Source organism: Hippopotamus amphibius, chromosome 1 (genome assembly GCF_030028045.1).
Source record: "Hippopotamus amphibius kiboko isolate mHipAmp2 chromosome 1, mHipAmp2.hap2, whole genome shotgun sequence".
Taxonomy (NCBI): Eukaryota; Metazoa; Chordata; class Mammalia; order Artiodactyla; family Hippopotamidae; genus Hippopotamus; species Hippopotamus amphibius.
The window spans coordinates 129,049,779-129,069,585 of NC_080186.1; the positions used below are offsets into that span (position 1 = coordinate 129,049,779).

A 19,807-nucleotide genomic window follows, 5' to 3' on the forward strand; every position below is an offset into this window, starting at 1 on the left:
ACATTCTTAGTATTTCTTAGCGCCAGGTCTTCACACCCTGCAACAAAGACTCCATGAAGCCAAATCGGTTGGTTGGCTGCTGTTATCAGGTGGTAGAAGGAGTCTCCTGTTAATACGCTTTCCCATGAAGTTTGTGGGTTGTACAGAGGGGAGGTGGGTCTTGTTGCCAGAACAGACAGCTGACATGCATCATGACCGCAGCCTACCCCAGAGGCCCTGAAGCAGGGCAACCGACCAGAGAGAGACGACATAGCGTCCTGGAGCTGTAGGAAGTCAGGGGAGGGCACAAATTGTGCCCAGCCTCTCCCATCAGATCCCGGGGAACCCAGGTGGGTTTGGCATGTGACCCTGGGTTTCTGTGGCCTATTATCCATCTCATCTCAGAAGTAGGGCAGGTGGGACCAGCTGTCCCACTAAGAGATGGTCTCCAAGCACAGAGCTGTTTTTATTTCCCTTTTACAGTTGGTGAAATTGACACACAGAATAGGCCTTCCCTTTTTGTCTCAAGGGATTCCTACCATCAGAAGTTGTGACCACAGAGAATATCCCATACTAAAAATTTCTATAGAATCATGAGTTGAGGTGATCTATGGTTGATAAGCTATACTTTATAGAGACTTTTAAAATATCGTATTTTGTAGATGTTTAACTATTTATTGCTTCTTTAATTTACATTTTTCTTTTCATATTTTGGAGGCTATGAATTTTTTTCAGGCCCCAAATATCTTTGTACGTCTTGGAAAAGCTTATGCTCATAGTGTCCAATGGGTAGAATGACGCTGTCAGCAGTGTTAATTGCTCACAAAATCTAACATTTTGTTAAAGTATAATTTTTGAAAGATTAAAAACATGACGTACAAATGTATAGTCAACATGTGACATTAACTTAACTCATTAATGAGGGAACAAGAAGGAAGGTAGAACCAGCTCAGAGAAGTATCTGAGAGACAGCTACATAGCCAGAAACGAAGGATCTTAAAATAAGATTGCTAAATTAGACACAAAACTGGTTGTTGTCCCACAGAACAATAAACCATAATCTTTGGCCTTATCTTTTCTACTGGACAGAAATCCTTTGCATTTCTCCTGGGCCAAAAGAAAATTATTTGCAACTTGTCACTCTTATACAAGTTAACATGCAACTTTGCAGAGCCTGGTCCCTCATCAATAGTAAATAGTAAATCAAAATATTCCCCCAGACAATCAGGTAATCCTGGTCAGGCCTGCTAGGTACACTCCCATATGACATTCAGAGGACATGTTGTCGCCCTTTAGCTTTGTTCCCAAATTTGGAATGAACTTTCTTAATAGTAGAAAAGGGTTTTTCTGAGCACGTCTTTGCCAGGGTCAGGGCTGGACCTAAACGCGTGGGTACCCAGGCAGGTAAATAGTTTGGCATCCCTTCAAATCTATGTCTTTCAATCTCTGTTCCACAATTATGCAGATGGGCCAGGGCAAAGTTGATTTTTTTTTCTGTTAGTAGAAAGTAACTTACTCCTTCATGTCCATGGTCCCAGCAGAGTCAGTTCTGAAAATACTCAGCAAAACATTTCCTTTTTTTTTTTTTTTGTGATCATGGCTCTTCCTTAGGATGCTTCTTTGGGGAGGATCCAAATCGAATAACTTACTGGGAGGGTTAGCAAAGAGCTTTAATTTTAGGTAAGACATTTTTAAAATTGGAAAGCAGTGTGATTTTTAATGGCAAGCTGCAGAAGTGACTGAGTGTCTGAATTTCAGCAGATATCAGTGTGGACTCCAAGCACTCTCTGACCGCACGTGTATACAGCAAAATGTCCAAAACAGGCAAATCCACGGAGAACAGAAAGGAGATTAGTGGCTGTCAGAGTGGGGGGAATGACTGCCAGTAGGCATGGGATTTCCTTTGGGATGATGAAAATGACCCGGAATTAGACAGTGGTTGCACAACTTTGTGAATATACTAAAAAGTACTGAATTGTATATTCTAAAAAGGTGGGTTATGGGGTATGTGAATTACATCTCAATTAAAAAAAATTAAAAACCCAGAGAAGGATCCACACAACAAGAATTTTTTTTTTTTTAATTCCGAAAGATGGTGACATTTACTTTGTTGCAAGTGTAGAGGTCAAGGCACATTTTGCCATCTAAGAGAAAAGAATGGTCTGGATATCTGAGTGAACGTATTTGTGGCTTCTTTCCATGATGTTTCAGAACTCCCTATCCTGCCTACCTGGCTCAAACCATAGTTCAGCTTGAGCGGTGGAGACAGGCTCCAAGAACTGAGAAGACCCTCCCATCTCCTCTTCTCACATGTGATATTAGTCTAAACTTTTTCAGACCATCTGAAACACCTGCTTAGATCCACCTGGTGCTTTAGCATTTTATGCTGTGTGAGGCCTGCTTTTCAAATTAGAAATTTCATCCTGCTGTGTCTGGCATCGTGAGGCAGCCTTTTCCTGCAGAGTGTAAGTAACCACGAGGAAAATCCACGTCAAATATTGTGTGTCTGTGTATTCATCAGATGCTTTTCATCATCATATGGCTTAAACCTACACAGTAGATTTTTATGAAATTTGTGTAATCAAAATGACATTGCAGGCCTCACAATCCGTTGAGATCTGGAGAAGGTTAGTTTGATCCCATTCATTCACTACCCTCTGGGAAGTCTACAGCCTTCCCCAAGACTCTAGCGAATTCCCAAAGGGCTCAGGCTCTCATATTCTCATGGTCTCCTCTGCCTCTGGGTACCAACCTCCTCTAGGGTCCCTTCTGTTATGTTCTACATAGACCCAGGTGTGAACCTCCACCCCCTTCCCAGATTCCCTCCAAAAGCCACTCATACGAAATATGCACGAAGACAGTAGACTCTTCCGGAGATCTTTTTGTAGAAAGAGAAGTGAAGAAGGGTTTGCATCAGATTAATGTTCACAAAAATAACATGGACGCTAGGGAAAGTACCTTGTTCACACAACCAGGTTTCAAAACCAGACCGAGACCATGATCTACTCACCCTTTGAGGGTGCAACGAGGTGGCCTGACATATTAGAGGAGGAGAGGATGGAGACTGGAAAGCTTGTTAGGAGCCCAAGAAAGCCATGGCAAGGCCTGACCCAGGGCACTGGCCTTGGAGATGGGAGGAGAGGGCACATCGGAGACCCTTTTGGAGGACCAGGAGGCTCTTTGGATCTTCTGAGCACTGCAGAGAAACCTTTTTCAAGACAGGAGCAATTCACATTGTCTCCATGATTTTTCTCCTTCGCTCTCTCGCCACCCTCTCCACCTTGCCCAGAGCGAGGAGGAAAGCAGGAAGGGCTGGCAGCGTGGGCGGTGGGGGGCATCCTCAGTGGCATCTGCTCTGAGTGGGAAGCCACATGCCATATCTCCACTCTCTCCTCCAAGGGTTCCTGCAGAGAAACAGGGCACTTCTCCTGTATCTGAGGCCAAGAACTGGGCCTCCTTGTCAAATATAGCCTGTGAAAAGCTTGGTTTTGCCTGTATAGTGTTTTTTTTTTTTTAAATTTGCCATCTTTTCAAAGATCTATCTATCATCTCTCTCTCTCATGTATTATCTATCCATCTATCTATTTATCCATTTATTCTAACGCTTCTACAGCATTTCTTATGTGCCTACCACTTTTCTAAGACCTTTACAAATATTAATTCATTGAAAATTACTAGTAGAAATCCAGATTTATGGCTTCTCTTAAAAAATAGAATCTGGACCCACATTCCCAAAAAGTAACATCACTGTGCACAGAGTTCCTGCAGCCCCTTTCAGCCAGGGTGACACTCAGAATATATATAATTAGTATGGCAGGGGCAAAGACCAACTTCAGGGATGTTAGTCAAAGACCACCAGTATGCCCTTTTCTGTTTTCTTACACCAGTGAACTTTGGTGGCCCCTGTGGGCATCTGAGTCTGAGAACCCCTGGGATGGGTGAGATGTGTCCTGTGATGAGCTTTGCTAAGAAGAGGCAGGGATAGTTTTGAAATGGAGGTGATGCCCAAGCTGAAATTTGAAGGATGGCTAAGGGAAATTCTGCAGGTTGGGAAGGGAATTCTGCAGGGGACATAGTCATAGAGTGAGACTGTATATGAGGCTAGGGCTTTGGGCTGGATGGGGAGGATGGAGCAAAGGGAGAGAGGTGTGAGATGAGCCTGGACCATTAGACAAAGCCAGATCATGGTGTGGCCCTGAATGCCCTGCTCAAGGGATGATAGTTTGAGGGAGCAGTAGAAATGGTGGTGGTGGAGCATGGAAGGGTTTTCATCCAGGCAATGCCAAGGCCCAGATTTGAGTCTTAAAGATCTTGCTGTGGGCCAGGGTTAAGAATGAGCATAAGGTATGTAGGAGGCTGGAAGCAACTGTAATATTGAGGAGTAGGAGTTTTAGGGAGCTCCAGGGAATTTCCAATCACTTGGGAGACCCAGATCTCCTCCATCCCAAGGACGCTGAGCTCTGGAGTCAGGCAGCTTTCGGTTCCCATCCAGGCTCTGCCACTGCAGTGGATTAGAAGGTCATCCAGTAACAGTCATCCCTCACACCACCTCAATTCCACGGGAGGGGTAGATATAGTCACTCATCCTTGACTTGGCTATGGTACTCACTTTGGTTAAAAGTAGGTTGGCGGGCAAGATGTGCAGGAACCTGAAATGCACTTGGGCTGCTGGGCTTACTCTCTTGTGTCCCTGCCATTTCTGTGAGAAGAACATGCCAGGTTGGCCTGCTGGTCACAAGAGAGGATGAGAGACTTGTGGGGCAAAGATGAACCACCCCAGCAGAACCCATCCTTGCTAGCCAGCCTACAGCTTCAGAAGCTACATAAATGTTACTGTCATATGCTGAGAGTATTTGTGGGTGTTTGTTATGCAGCACTACTGTGGCTCTTGTGAACTGATACAGTGTCTCTCCAGTGGTATAGCTTGGGCAAGGCTGCCCTCTGCTACAGAGAACCCAAGAGGAAGGCAAGGTTGATAGAACTCGTGGGAAACCTGGGGCAAACCCAAGGGAGTCTCTGAACATTTCTTGTACCTAAATGACCTGTCTGCCCTGACTGGAGGCAGGGCATCTCTAGGAGGAATAGTCTGATATATCAGGTATGAAGGAAGCCACAGTGCATGGTAGAAAAGGCACAAGTGGATGGTGGGGCTTTGAGGAGCCAGGCCCTGCCTAGTGTTATTGGTGGGAGCTTGAATGAGCTGTGCCTCTCTGGAGGGCTATTCAGCAACATATACGCTCCTTAACCCCAGTAGATATGCTAACCACATGTACACACACACACACACATCACTTCCAATGACAACGAAACTCACCTGCAGGTGTACACAAAGAAACATTGTTTCAGAGGATCAGCATAGTATTATTTTTTTAATTGAAGTATAGTCAATTTACAATGTTGTGTTAGTTTCAGGTGTACAGCAAAGTGATTCAAATGAACTTACTTACAAAACAGAAACAGACTCACAGACATAGAAAACAAATTTATGGTTACCAAAGGGGAAAAGGTCAGGGGAGGGATAACTTAGGAGTTTGGGATTAACAGATATAAACTACCATATATCAAATAGATACACAACAAGGATCCACTGTATAAAGCAGGGAGCTGTATTTGATATCCTGTAATAACCTGTAATGGAAAAACATATTATTATTTAAACAGCTAGAAGTTAGAAATGATTCAGATGTCCATGGCTAGGGGGAGCAGCTAAATGAACTGTGGGTACTAATACCATGGAACAAAATAAGGAAGGAGACCTTTATGTGCTCATGTGGTTGAACCTTGAAGACAGATTATTGAGTTCAGTTCCTGAGATGCAGTATAACTTTTATGTCGAAAATCAAATGAAACTGAAGCAAACACCAAACAGCAAACTTGGTAGCAGTGGTTGACTTGGAAATTGCTGGAGGAAAAGGATGGGGAGGGGTGGTCCAAGGAACTCTGGCTTTCTCTGTAATGTCACATTTTTGGAAAGTTGCTGTATCTGATTATTGCTTAATCCTTACAAATTAATTTCATAGTATCAATGATTAAAAAAAGGATCTGGACTTTGGAGACAAGCAGCTCTGGGTTGGAAACCCAGCTATGTCACTTGGATTTTTAACTTGGGGTGTGCCCTGTCCCTGTTCAGGCCCCAGGTGGTGGGGAACCTAACCTTTGCCTGTACCCAGTGGAAAAAGTGGGCCGGTGCCTGTGGAGGGGCCGATGTCTTGATGCATGACAGGGCTTGTGTCAGTTGAAAGTGAGGGACAGGTTGGTCTGGGAATAGCACAGCCCAGAGGGCACTTTCCTCTGGGGCCCTATTTCCTTGGGAAACCCACCAGGCCTTCCGGGTACATGAGAGCCTTGGCAAAGCACCAGGGAGTGAGGGCTGAGGTCCAACCTGGCCTGTGCTCCAGCTCACACACTGGCATCTTGGGGCATGAGAAAGATGTTGTTCTGCGTGACCCTGAAATGGGGAGGTTGAGGCCATGGTGCAATTACCTCCAAAATAACAAAATTATGAGCCCCATAGGGCTGCTGGCAAGGCGAAGAGAGCCTTTTCCCAGTCACCCTGTGGGTTGTTGGTGACCCATGAGGGCTCCTGAGTTATCACTGGAATGCTTGGAATTCTGGCAGGATTTGGGAATTGTGGTGGGAGAAGTGTGTCCTAGGCTGTCATTCCCTGTTGAGGGACCTGGAAAGAGCCCCCTAAACTGGACAAAGAAGACAAGAGACTCCCCAAAAGTTCCAGACAGAGTCTGATCAGTCAAATGTCAAGTGCCAGCGGTTTAGCTGAGGTGGGATACCAAGCCCATTCCCTCCCTCCCGGCTCTGAGCGTTCCCATCGCCTGCCACACTTCTAACCTGAGTGTAAACACAGCCCAATGTGCATCGGGAATGTTTCCTCTTAGAAGTTCACGGCTGCCTTGGTCCACATCCTTCCGCACCACACACACACACACACACACACACACACACACACACGTGTGCAAGACCTCCATGCTTTCCTCCCTGGGCGACCCCAGCACTGGCCTGTGTCCCATACCTTCTTTGATTCCCTGGTAATGTTGTATAAGCCCAACTCTCTGGAGGGCAAGGAGGGTCTGATTTCTTTGGGTTCCCAGCCTGTAGCCTGAAGTCTGCTGTGGGGTCTGCAGAAGACCCCAATAAGACACAGCTATCAGCCCTCCCCTGCAATGGAGCTGCCTGCGCTCACTGCCTCTAGCCCTCGCCCTCTCAGTGGATTTCCCCAAACTGGACTCTGAAAGATCTTTTTACAGTACACACCTCATCATTTTAGTCCCCTCTTGATGAAGGCCTTTCCAACCTTTCCTGTTACTCACAGAATGAGACAACGTTCCCTAATGCAGGTCCGTCTGGCACTTCTCTGCTCCAAGACTCTTGCAGTCGCCCCTTTCTAGCCTCTGGGGCCTCCTTCCTCTCGTCCTGTCCCTCCCCGCTTGGCGTACTTAGCAACAATGGTTTTGCTTTTGCTTTGCTTCCCACAGGTGGAATCTAAACCTGTTGGAACAGGATTCTGGAAATTGCAGTTCCCAGGCTTCCAGCCCTGGCTGGGTGCCTATAAAGTGCCCCAATATTCACTACACGCACAGTTATCATTCAGGGGGCACTTCCCCATCCTTTTTAAACCATCTACATAGAACTGCTTGACATCATCTAATGACTCCACCTGGCTGCTACTTTCGTCTTCTCCAAGGACCTCGTAACATTCTTTGTCTTCTCTGCCCTGAAATATATAAAAACCCATTTCGGGCACATCAGCACCTGTAAGCTTTGACTGTGATGATTCACCATCTCGTCTCTGTCTCCTGCAGAAATTCATCAAGGTGTGTCTTGGTGCATCCTTCTGTGAAGCCCGAAGTTCAAGATTCCATAGCCTCCTATAGCCTCTTCCTTCCACCCCAGGGGACACTGCTTACTGCCGACACTGCAGTTATCAAATGGTGAGCTTGACACTGGTCAACCCCCTCCATTTTCCAAATCCTTTCATGGGTGCCTTTGGGTATCATTCCTCGCACAGAATTCATGAATTCTTTCCTTGACCTGGTTTTTCACTTGTACCTTATCCACCTAACTCTCAACGGTAGAAGACTTCCCTGATTGACAAGTTTTCCATTTTAAAGATGTCTTTTTCTCCCTCCTAACAAATGCATCTCTGGATCTAACAATTTCAGAAATACTCCATTCTACAAACACTTACTGAGTGTCTGCCTTGTCCCTGGCTCACCAGGTGAGCAGGACAAAGGTCTGATCCTTCTCACCAGCCCGTGCCTCGTTTCTAATAGGGTGTTTCAAGATGAGACCTAATTTCTTGAGAACTCTTTTACCTTTTAAGGCAATTTCCCAGTTGGCCTTTACCCCAGCATTTTATCATAATTCGTTTTCTAAATCAAGAAACACTGTATGATGATGTTTGGGGAGTATTTCCTCACCAGGAAGTTAAAAAATAAAACTGCAAGGCAGCATCTGTTTTGATAGCTTTATTGGAACACGATGGTAACACAAAACGTGGATTTGGGGACCCACCACAGATACTTCTCTACGGAGCATGCGCCCCACTTCTGCAGGCAGCAGGGGCTCCAGGAGGCCTCTGGAGGGAGGGGGCAGCTCAGAGACAGATCTGCAGTGGCAGGTGGTACGTGGGCACCTTGACCTCAGCCCTGACCAGCTGAGTCTGTGATCAGCCACACCCGTCTTATGCTCCAACTACCTGGCCATGACTTAAACACTCACCTGTCTCAGGCTCCTGGGAAAATTTCCAAGGAGGGGATTCTGGGGTTTCCAGAAGGAATCCAGCCAAGAGACTGAGCATCTCTGGAAGCCATTGGGGCAAATCGTTCCTTCAGGCATATTGGCAGATAAACTGCTTAAAACTCCTACTATGTAGGCCAGTCTTCTAAGGGCTAGACATACAATGGTCAACAGAAACAGGCAGGACTCATGACCTCCTGAGTGAGGGAGACAGACAGGGGTAAAGGAACCACACAGATGACTGTAAATGACAACCATGCCCATGGCTTCTGAGGGCAGTTCTGGGGGTGTGGGTGTGAGGCCTGACCCAATAGGAAGGGTCAAGGAAGACTCCCTCAAGAAGTGATATTTCAGCTGAGATCCCATGGCTGAAAGGGCAAGAGGAACTTTTCAAGTCATGGAAACAGCTCCGTGTGTGTCCTCATAGCTGGAAGGAGCACTGAGATAAAGAAACCCAAAGGAGAAGGCCAGTAGGGTTGGGGTGAAAAGATGGAAGGGAGTGTGGGGCAGGAGGAGGCTGGAGGGCATGTTGGGGCCACCATGCGCAGCCTGAGGGCTGTGGAAAAGATGGTTTTCTCTGTGGGTTTGCATTTTGCACAACCCAGGGCGGCTGTGGGGTGGAGAGTGGGCTGGGGCGAGGCCAGTGGGGAATATGGGAAGCTGTTTCAATTGTCCTGATGGAGGAGATGGCAGTGAGACCGAGTGATAACAGGGCAGGTGGAGAGAACCAGGTAAACAGTGGATACAGGTGGGAGCTAGGACCCGAGAGGATGGACCATGAGGATCCAGGAGAAGGGTGAAGCCAAGGTTGACCTTTGAAGCCAATGGCTGCTCTTCTGTCCTAGAAGGGGGACCCAGGGAGCGGAGCAGGTGCAGGGAGAAGGTCAAGGTGCAGTTGCGGACACGTTCAAGGTGAGATTGAAAGTCAGTTGAAAGCTTCTAGAAGGAGCCTGGGCTCCAGGTACTCATCTGTGAGTAATCTCCTTATTAGAGATGTCTCCTGGCACCTTCAGTGGGGTGTCGATGAGGCCACAGAGGGCGAGGAATTGCCTTGAGAAGAGAAGGCTCAGGACCGAGCCTTGGGGAACGGCCACATTTGATGGCTGGGGAGAGCACGGTGGGCTGAAAGAAGGACTGAGAAGGCGTGGGTGGGTTTGGAGAAGGACACCTCGAGGGGTCTTGGAACCAAGGGAAGAGTGGGCTCAGGGAGGGGCAGCGGTCAGCGAGGAGGACCCATGGACACCCTCGTCTCTCTGTGGCTGTCACTTTCTCCACCTCCTTGGGCCTCTTCAGCAGCGGTGAAAACGGGAAAGGGGAGCCTAGCCCGGGGCCAGAGGAGTAAGGAGCCGCTCCGAGGCGTCCGCATCCAGCAGAGGGCGCTGCGGGGCCAACTCCCCCCAATGTCCGTCACGCGCCCCCCAGCCCCCACCTCCACCGGTCCATCCCTGTCGCCCCCCACACTTTCCCCAGCAAGTCTGCTCCATGCCACTTCTTGCGATGGAAAGCACCAGAGAGGGTCAGAACTGCAGCATGAAGGGACCGGGCTCTGGGCCTGAGGCTCGCTAGCCGGAGGGTCGCTGAGTCAAGGAAATATCGTGGCCTCTCTTGCAAGGCAGTGTAGTGTCGTGTCAAGAGCATGGGCTTCTACCCATCCTCTCGTCTGTCTATTATCTGTTTGTTCCTTCCTTTAGCAGCTACTCTCAGGTGCCTCGCATGTGTCAGACACAGTGGCCCCACACTTCTCTGAGCGTCAGTCTCCATTCCGGTAAAGTGAGGCTGGAGATCCCTGCCGCGTGTGATAAGGATGACGTGAGCCCATGCGGGTGAAGTACCCGACACACAGTAGGTGTTCATTAAAGGCTAATGTCCTTCCTTTCCCCTCCCTTCCCTCCCTTCATCCCGTGGAACCCGGGAAGGAGGGAGAGGCGAACGCTTCATGGCGACACCCTCTGCCGTGCTCAGAGGACAGGCGTGTCTGCACGCACACACACATCCGTGTACGCGCCCTTGCGCACATCCCCGCACGTCCCGCCGTCTCTGCTCCTGACTCAGGGCCAGCACCAACGTGAGCTTTGAACCCGTGGGATTCAGCGGACCTGGACCCGGGGAGTCCGCGCGCAGAGCAGCCTGCTCCATCCTAGGCCGGAGGACCCCAGGACCGGCCGTGTGCTCTGGGGGTCCCCAGACTCAGGCTAGGGTGTGTCCTCGGTGGTTTGGGGGGCTGCTGGGTCCTTAGTGGCTCCAGGAGTCTAATCCTGGGGGCCGGGAGCAGGATTTTCAGCATCCTGGGGCTGGGTGTAAACAGCCTCAGAGGGCAACGTCCTCACCGATTCCTGGGTCAGTGTCCTTAGCGACTCCTCAGACAGTGGCTCTCCCGGCTGCTCCTCCGAGGGGCCTCTTACGTGTCTCTGGAGGAACCTAAGTGCCCACAGCCTCTTGCAGCAGCTGAGAAGATTGCTGGAGCACACGGTGCAGGACAGCGCTGGCTTCCTGGGGAGACACAAGCATAGGTCAGGGCTGAGGTGACCACCGCGCAAGGCCAGTGGGGCCAGACCTGGCCCTGGCCTTTGCTTCTTCTAAGCCAGGTGCTGGAAAGGGTGGGGTGGGATGGGGCGGGGGACACCCACATGCAACAGGGACTTGTTCCCTCGGCCCACAAGGGGAGCATTCAGCAGACTTGCTTTCAAATCCCAAATCAGCTTCTAACGTGCTGTGTGCCCTTGGTCAAGTTACTTAACCCCTCTGACTTTAAGCAGAGGTAAAAATAACTACCTTTTCAATTCTTGAGAAGATGAAGTGTTATAAAATATGTCTAAAAGTATCCCACACATTGCCTGGCTCATAGCAGAAGCCAATGAATGTTTGCTATTTCTGCGTCTGAATAAAATGATTCCTGAACACCTACATCATGTTTTGCATGAGTTGGGGGGAGGCTGGGAGAAAACACAAAGATTTATTCAGCCCTGCATTAAAATCGGTTGTGAATGTGTCTGTCTCTCCATTAGAATGTGTGGTCCCTGAAGGCAAGGCACTTGCCTTTCAAATCCCTACTAAGTGGCTGGCACATAGTAGGTCCTCACTTATGTCCATTGAGTCAAGCTGATTGAAGGTCACTGAAAGTAAGTCAGTCAAATACTTGGGAGGAAAGTTTATAACAAAGTATTTGACGTACATTTTCAGAAAGATGAAGATTTCCCCCACATCTGGGTCAACAAAATTCCTGTGCCCTGTTGCCTGCTAAGATGTGGATGGCTGAACTGCTTTTTCCCTCCATCACTTTCAGGGAGTAAGCATTCCTTCATTGTTTTCCTTTCAAGCCTTCTGTGGTCAGGAGAAAAAGGCTCAGCTGTGGAGGGCCTGTGTTTTCAGCACCCAGCACTCAGGTCTCTCTTTATAACCTCAGAGCGGGGGCAGGCTCAGAGCTGCCCTTTAATCAGGCAATGGGATCTGGCCAAACTTGGCATTGTTTTGTATCATTGTATCTATGTCCACCAGAACTTTCCATTTTCCACAAGTGATACTGCATTTCCATTTATGGTGATGATATAAAGTCTTACAAATATATTTCAGTGAAAACAGCCAGATGGTGTAGAGATGTAAGTGACTATAATGCGGTTTGGGGAGGACTACAGGCTGCACAGGGAAGGGGATTTGCAAGCAACTGTGGTTGAGGGAGTGTCCTTGCAAGTCCTGGCCCATCCCGGCTCACCCATGGCCCCAGTGCAGAAGTTGAGCAATGCTTGGTGTCCCTAGAGACTCTGCCTGGGGTCTCTGCAGCTCCAGGGCAGGACAAAACCTGGCTTCACCTCTAAGGCAATGGACACCACCTAGTTTCTTGCTTCCCTGCCTAGACTGCAGCAGTAGCTTTCTCTGTCCAGTTTCAAGCTGGAAGCTAGCCCTCACTTGGTCCTGAGACCCACTGCAGGTCCTCTGGATGTCCCGTGAAGCTCGTGCCTGGCCTCAGCTCTAGCCATGCTCTCTTAAGGTATTCTGGCCACCAGAGGAATCAAACTCACTTCCTTCCACGTGAAGAGAGAGAAGAGCATCGTGCGGCTTCCCCTTAGAGTCCCGCAGAGGGGAGCTGTAGATTTGGATGCCAGCCTTTGTAGGGCTTTGTGAACAACAACACAGCTAACACCCACAGCCAACACCCAAGCTTCCTTCAATGCACAGTATGTTCTGGCTTAGCCAATGCTGGAGGCCTTGCATGGCCCAGGCTCTCTTGTGGGTTTGGCCAGCCCCACCCTCCCCAGAACACCTGCCCTCACCTGGACCTCAAGGTCACACCCCTGGCACTTCAGAGGCTCCAGTTCTTCTCCATGCCAGCGGTGTACATATTTGACCAAGCCAGCAGGTATCTACCCTTGGATTAACATTCCAGACGGAGCCTGAGGTGTGATAAAGTGACTTTCACGGAGAGTAGTGAAATTATAAAAGACAAGCTAGCTCTTGGCTAGGAAATTACCTCCCTTCTTCTAAAAGGTTTTAAAATTACTCAAACTAATATTATTATGGAAGTATCACATGTTCGTAGTAAAAAATTCAGAATATTGAGACTAACAAAAGGAAGAAAATAAACATCTCAGATAACTCCTCTACTCAGACGTATCTTTTTGCTACATGGTGATTCTGTCATTAAATATTTTTAAATGAAATACATCACAGAGGCTACATAAAAAACACATGTGTGGCTCAAAATATTAAAGAAAATTAAAACGGATACCAGTGTAACCACCTCTCAGGTTAAGAAACAGAATTTACCAGTCCCTGCTTTGTTTCAGAAAATACATGTATATCCCTAAACGACATACTGTGTTGTTCTGTTGGCATTTTACTTTTATACAAATGGAATCATGTTTTAGGATTTTTTTCTGTAGCTTCCTCTTTTTAGTTGTTGTTTAACATTACATTTTTGAGATTAACCTGTGTTGATGTGTGACCCTGTAGTTCATTCTCATGGTCATAAGGTATTCCATTATGGGAAGATACTCCAATTGATTCATCCTTTCACCTGCTGATGGATATCTGAGTTGTTTCTCATTTTTATCATCTCCCTTCTCATACTGGTTTTTGAATCTACTCTCTACTGGCCTCATCAAATGAACAGGAGAATTTCCCTTTTTCTCTCCTCTGAAGAGTTTGAGCAGGACTGGAATGGTCTGTTCCTTGAGTGTTTGGTAGAACTTCCTGGCAAAACCAAGTACTACTGGGGTTTCAGTCACTTTATTTTTAATGGTTATAGGACCATTCGGGTTTTCTGTTTCTTTCCAAGGCAGTTTCGGCAAGTTCTGTTGCTAGGAATTCATGCACTGCATCTGAATTTCCCCTTATTTTGGTCATAAAATTGATCACAATGTTCTTATCATCTTTCTTAATCTCTGCAAAATCTATAATAATATCTCCTTTTCATCCTTAATATTGTTTGCTTATGATGTTAATGGTTAATTTCTCTGTGTAGTTTTGTCAATTTTACTTTGTCAATTTTATTTTTTGAAGCTAGTTTGTTTGGTACATACAAGTTTAGAATTCTTATCCTTCCAGTGAATTGAATCTTTTTTTAAAAGATGGTGACCCTCTTTATCTTTAGTAATACTTTTTGCTTACAGTTCACTTTGTCCGATATTAATATAGCTACCCAGATTTCTTTTGGTTAGTATTTGCCTAGTATATCTTATTTTTCCTTCCTTATACTTTCAAATTTTTTGTTTCCTTAAGTCTATCTCTTGTAAAAATATTTGTTTGGATTTAAAAAACCAAATATGATAATCTCCGTTTTTTAAATCGACCCAGCTTATTCCATTTACATGTTCTGTGATGACTGATATATTTTGACTTATTGCTTCAATGTGATTTTGTGTTTTACACTTGTCCCATCTTTTCTAAAATTTCCCCTGTCTTTTTTTGCTTCGTCTTAAACTGCCTTTTTTCCCCTTCTCTTTCCTCCTTACCATGTGGAATTTCTATCCTCTTATAAAAAATTTTTGCCATGCATATTTAACTCAATAAAGTTTCATGTTATGGAGCCCTTCCTCCTTTACTTAGCTTGCCATCCACACCAAATGTAAGTTGGGATGAGACACTAAGCTAGATGCCCATACTGTGTAGACTTTGTTACATTACACGAGCCTAGAGATCCTGGTAGGTTTAATATTCCTTCACTCCCTTCATGGCCCATCTTTGCCCTGAGCCCTGACACTTGAAGCTCGAAGATGTCAATGGGGTTCTAGGAGAGCACATAACAAGGTGTCTGCCATTCAGTAAGCACTTATGGTAAACCTCTTATTTTTACCTTCCCATCCTCAATTCCCCTTCTCTTGGTAATAGCACCTTAATTCTTCTTTGGGATCCAAACTTCCCTACTCTTTGTCCACGTGGGTGAGGTGAGATTTACCTTTCATTCATTGCATTGGCTCCAGGTCTGGGTACAGAGGTAGAGACATGACCCGATCCAGCCAATGAAACTTAAGCCTAAAACTTTCTGTTGGAACAGGAGGAAAGGGGCATATTTTCCACTCGGGCTACTAAGATGGGAAGATGCAAGCTTGGAGCTTCTGGTGGCACCATGGGGAGACTCCAACTGAACATGAAGGCAACACAGGGTGAAACTGAGTTGAAAGCTGGAGAAAGACAAATTTAGGATGGCATTTGAGCGCCTGAATCCAGCTTGAAGCTACTCTTGATCTCTTCAGTTCTATAAGCCAATTTCCTACCTCCACCAATCCCAGCCTCTTTTAACTGGGTTTCTGCTACTGGAAGTTAACAGTGTCCTAACGGCATTCTTTTTTTTTTTTCCTTTTTTTTTTTTTATTATTTTTTTGGGGGTACACCAAGTTCAATCATCTGTTTTTATACACATATCCCCATATTCCCTCCCTTCCTTGCTAACGGCATTCTTAAACAAATGTTCTTTGAATCTTCTCTCTTTTCACATGAGGGGGCTATAATGTGTTCAGCCACCGGGGTCAGGACCCAGTTTCAGTGAGGAGCCTTGCTCAGGCCCACTCTGAACCTCGGTTTTCTCCTCTGGGAAATATATTAATAATAGCATGCTCACAGGAGTATTGTCAGGACTACAGATAATGGCTGTCAGTGCCCTTTCCGTTACCGTCTACTGCTCATACTGTAAATTGCCACACAGAACCACCGTGTGCACACATCACTCTGCTATTTCTTGTACTTGCACCTTTATGCATGTCATCCCCATTGCTTGAAATTCCTTTACCTTCTTTGCTGTGCACTTTGAAGTGTTTCAAGATTCTGCTCAGGCATCACCTCCTCTGGGAAGCTGTCTCTGAGGTCTCCTAGGATTGCCAATTCCCTCCTTGCTCCTACAGCCCCTCCGCTGAGACCCTTACCTCCTTGGGTTAACCATCAGTTTACCTGTCTATCTCCCAGACTAAAGGCAGGTGTTGGATCTTTCATCATCTATCCTACTGCCCAAGTTTACAGCAGGTGTTCAATCGTGTGTATGTGAACTAATGAATGAAAAACCTGATCAGTCTCAGTTTAGATAGTGATTCTCCCGTCTTCTGACTTCCCAAGTTCACAGAGCAGCAGATGCAGAAGCACTTCCCCTGGCTGTGGGGCAGCCTTACCCCTCTGTGTGGTATCTCATGCTGGCTTTATTTCTGTATTTACCTTCCCGCTACTACCAGCCCAGGAGAGCATGGTGAGCCAGGACAGTGAGGGATGGTTATTACAATTTCAGCCAGTACCTACTGAACACCAGCCCTGTTTTGGGATGATTGGGACAAAATGTGAGATTTAGAACCAGGAGTCATGCATTCAACTTGAGGCTTCCTTACTCCCCTGCTGTCGGGTCTCAGACAACTCCACCTCCCTGCTGAAGCCCATCTCCTCATCTGTAAAATGCGCGAAATCCCAGGGGAAGGGCTGTGGAAGCCAGGAGAAGTGATGGGAGAAGAGACATATTTAGAAATTCCAGAAGGTTCTCCTTCTCTCCTTCCTCCTTTGTTTTCTGTGTTGGGTACAGCCTTTAGCTGCTATGCCCTGAGGGTCACCAAGATTTGGCACTTGAGGGACTGTGTGTTGAAGGCTGGGCTGGTCCCTGAATCCAGACCCTTGCTCATCCCCTACCTAAGCTCCTGGGGGAACTGCCACATCCAGATGGGCACTTTCACCTACATCCTGGGAACTGCGTCACCATAAAATCCCCTCTCCTTTTTGAGGAAAGGGAAGTGGAGGAGTTTAAAAAGGGGAAGTGGCCCTCTAGTTCCCTGGAAGCCAGCCACAACCCACCATGTGTCTTCCCCTTGCCTCACGCTTTCGCCAAAATCAGGGGTGACCCTCTTCTCCAAGCAGACCTAATTTCTGGTTCTCTTAACATAAGCTACGAGGTGGAAATTTCAGGATGCCAAGTCACCCACAGCCCGCTCATATGAATGTTATCTTCATATAACTTTGTTTTCTACCACACACCAGTATTACCCAGCATTTAACCGAAATGATCAAACTTTAGCCCTCCGCTCATAAAAGAAATGATTTTTTTCCCCCAAGGCCTCCTCATAATTTTCTGGAAGTAAACACAGAGGGTTTGTTTGCACCAGCATCTGCTCTGAAGGGTGGAGGGCGAGGGCAGGATGATGGGGGCCCAAGGCTAAGACCATAGATGGAGTTTTCTTTCTGTCCTTCAAGCATCAAGAACAAGCTGGGCAAAGGCTTCCTGCAGGAGTTTTGCAAAAACAGTGCTCATTTTCATGCCAAATAAGGTGAAATTTATCCAAGAAAGGCACCCGCAGAACTCCCTGGGACTTAGTTGAGATAATAAGTAACAGTCACAAAATATTATCCCTTTTTACTTTTTCCCCATCACAAGCGAAAGAGATGGTGAGAGTTGATGCTTTAGGCTCCAAAAAGGGAACTCGATTAGGGTCCTCACAGAACACACCCCCCTGAACACTGGTGGGTCACAGCCTGGGACCAGACTGAGGGCTCGAGGGAGGGGTTGGCTGTGAGTCTAACAGCCCCCTGGGGCCTGGCACATAGCCAGCATCCGTGAATTGTATGGGTGAATGAATAGTAAGTGATTGACAAGCGTGCGTTTACTAAGTGCTCACATGCTAGGTCCTGAGTGGGGTATTTGGCATCCTTTTTCTGGCCAGTGGTGCTCTAAGGCAAGCACAGGTGTCCCATTTCACAGACCAGGAAACAGAGGCTCCGAACCCACAGCTGTGGAGTCCCAAGTCCGCTCCCTTCCCACTCCCTTCCTGAGGACCAGACTAAATCAATATGACACAGTGGGAAGGAGAGCTAATGTGAGAGATGCGGAGATGCTCAGGGCAGAGTTGCTGGTCTCAAGCAGCTCAAGGATGCGAGTGGGTGTGTGAGTGGGTATGTGTGTGTGCACTCAAAAGCGTGTGTGCCAGTGCCTGAGTGTGCATGGGTGTGCATGCTTCTGAGTGTGAGTGTGCAAGGGCAGGACTCCGTGGCACAGAAGCTATTTCTGGCCCTGGGGATTGCGGGGAGGGGGGAGGTTCCGCGGAGCAGGCATCATTGGAGTCGGGTCTGGGGCAATGCGTGGAAATGGAACAGGGGTGTTGGGGGAAGTTTCTTGAGGCTGAGGGGGCAGCACGAACTGTGGATTGCACGATGAGAACTTGCAGTGGTCTAGTGCAGCTGGAGAAGAAGGAGCCTGGAGGGGCAGCGGGAGAGGAGAGCGGGGAGGGGTGCAGTGGCCAGAACAGTGCAGTCTTGCAGGAGGGGTCTGCAGGCGCTCTGGCGGGCACCGAAGCACTGCTAAAGGCTTTGGCACTGGGAAGTGTCAGGAACGGACCAAAGACCGTCTCAGCCTGTGGCCTGGCCCGCCCCTTCCCCAAGAGTTGGTGACTACACGTGTGAGTGTCGTTATAACTGCCCATGGCTGTGAGTGCCCTAAGGTGGGGGGGGGCAGGGAATATACCCCTGTGGCGAGAAGCATGCACCCGCCACGGGGAGAGCCCAGGCTTCAGGGCATTGGTCTGGTGGTTTCCATGGGTTCCTCTTGGAGGCCCTCAGGCAAGAGTCATGTGAAGCGCTTGCTGTGTGTTTGGGGTGCCGTGGGGGCCCCACCGCCCACATCTTTACAGACGAGGGGACTGGCTCCTCATGGGGTTAAGTGACCTGCCTGACCAAGGTCCCACTACCCGTGGGTGGAGGAACAGGGCTCTGTGCCATGTCTACTAAGTCCAAAGCCTGTGCTCTGAGCCCTAAGAGCTACCAAATGACAGCCACCTTCCACTGAGCTCCTACTGCACGCCAGGCCTGGTTCTGGGCATTTTGTAAACATTAGCTCAGTTAATTCGCACATCAGCCTCAGGGGGTAGGTCCTGTTATTCCCCCTATTTGTTGGAGGAGGAAACTAACACACAGAGAGGTTAGGAAACTTGCCCAGGTTCACACAGCCGGTAAGGAGCAGTGGGCATATTATAGCACATTGGGCTTGCTGGTTGAAGGAGAAGTGAAGTGTGGCAAGCCCTACTTCCACGCAGCCCTTCCTCTCTCCACATTACCCACTTTTTGCTGATGAACCAGATGCTAGAATCATAAAATGATGAGACTGATCACGGGTCGCGCACTTAACACTGAACTTTCACAATATCCCTGTGATACATATGATAGAATTATGACATTCTTACGTCCGGCAGATGAGGAAGTCTGAGCCCAAAGAACTTTAGCTGCTTGCACAGCAAATAAGTGGTGGAGGCTTGGAAGAGCCCAGCTTGGCCCACCTGCAAAGCTGGAGATTCCCACCTCCTCTCTCCGCCCAGTGCATGCGGACTCTGGGCCATGCTCAGATCTCCCCAGTCCTGGGGGAGATCTTGTGTTCACCCTGCCCGGCTACTCCAATCCCTGCTAACCTCCATTTGAGACCGGCTGGCTTGCCCAATCCTCTCTCTGAAACTCTGGAATGTTTTTTTAAAACTGAAGGAAACCCCCAAATCCCTGTCCGCTCACACCGGTGGGTGCTCGCAGAAAAAGAACCCACAGTAACTTAGGCAACTCTCAAAGTCATTTCCCATCATTCTTTCCTTCCCACCCCTGTGAGGCAGGTGAAGGGTCATGCCCATTTCATAGA

General features: G+C 47.8%; 1 protein-coding gene across 2 annotated transcripts in view; it reads right to left on the reverse strand.

Annotated features, from left to right (window-relative positions):
- Positions 1 to 5,335: 5,335 nt before the first annotated feature.
- HRH2 (histamine receptor H2) overlaps positions 5,336 to 19,807 on the reverse strand; it is a 49,733-nt gene continuing 35,261 nt past the window's right edge. The window contains exons 3-4 of one of the 2 annotated variants that reach the window (XM_057728796.1): positions 11,061 to 11,223; positions 5,336 to 5,607 (exon numbers count right to left, since the gene is read on the reverse strand). In XM_057728796.1, coding sequence (XP_057584779.1) covers positions 5,503 to 5,607; positions 11,061 to 11,223 — 268 coding nt within the window. In that variant the 3' untranslated portion in view covers positions 5,336 to 5,502. Of the gene's footprint in view, positions 5,608 to 10,196; positions 11,224 to 19,807 lie in introns of those variants that run through there. The other variant, XM_057728806.1, reaches the window with a different exon arrangement.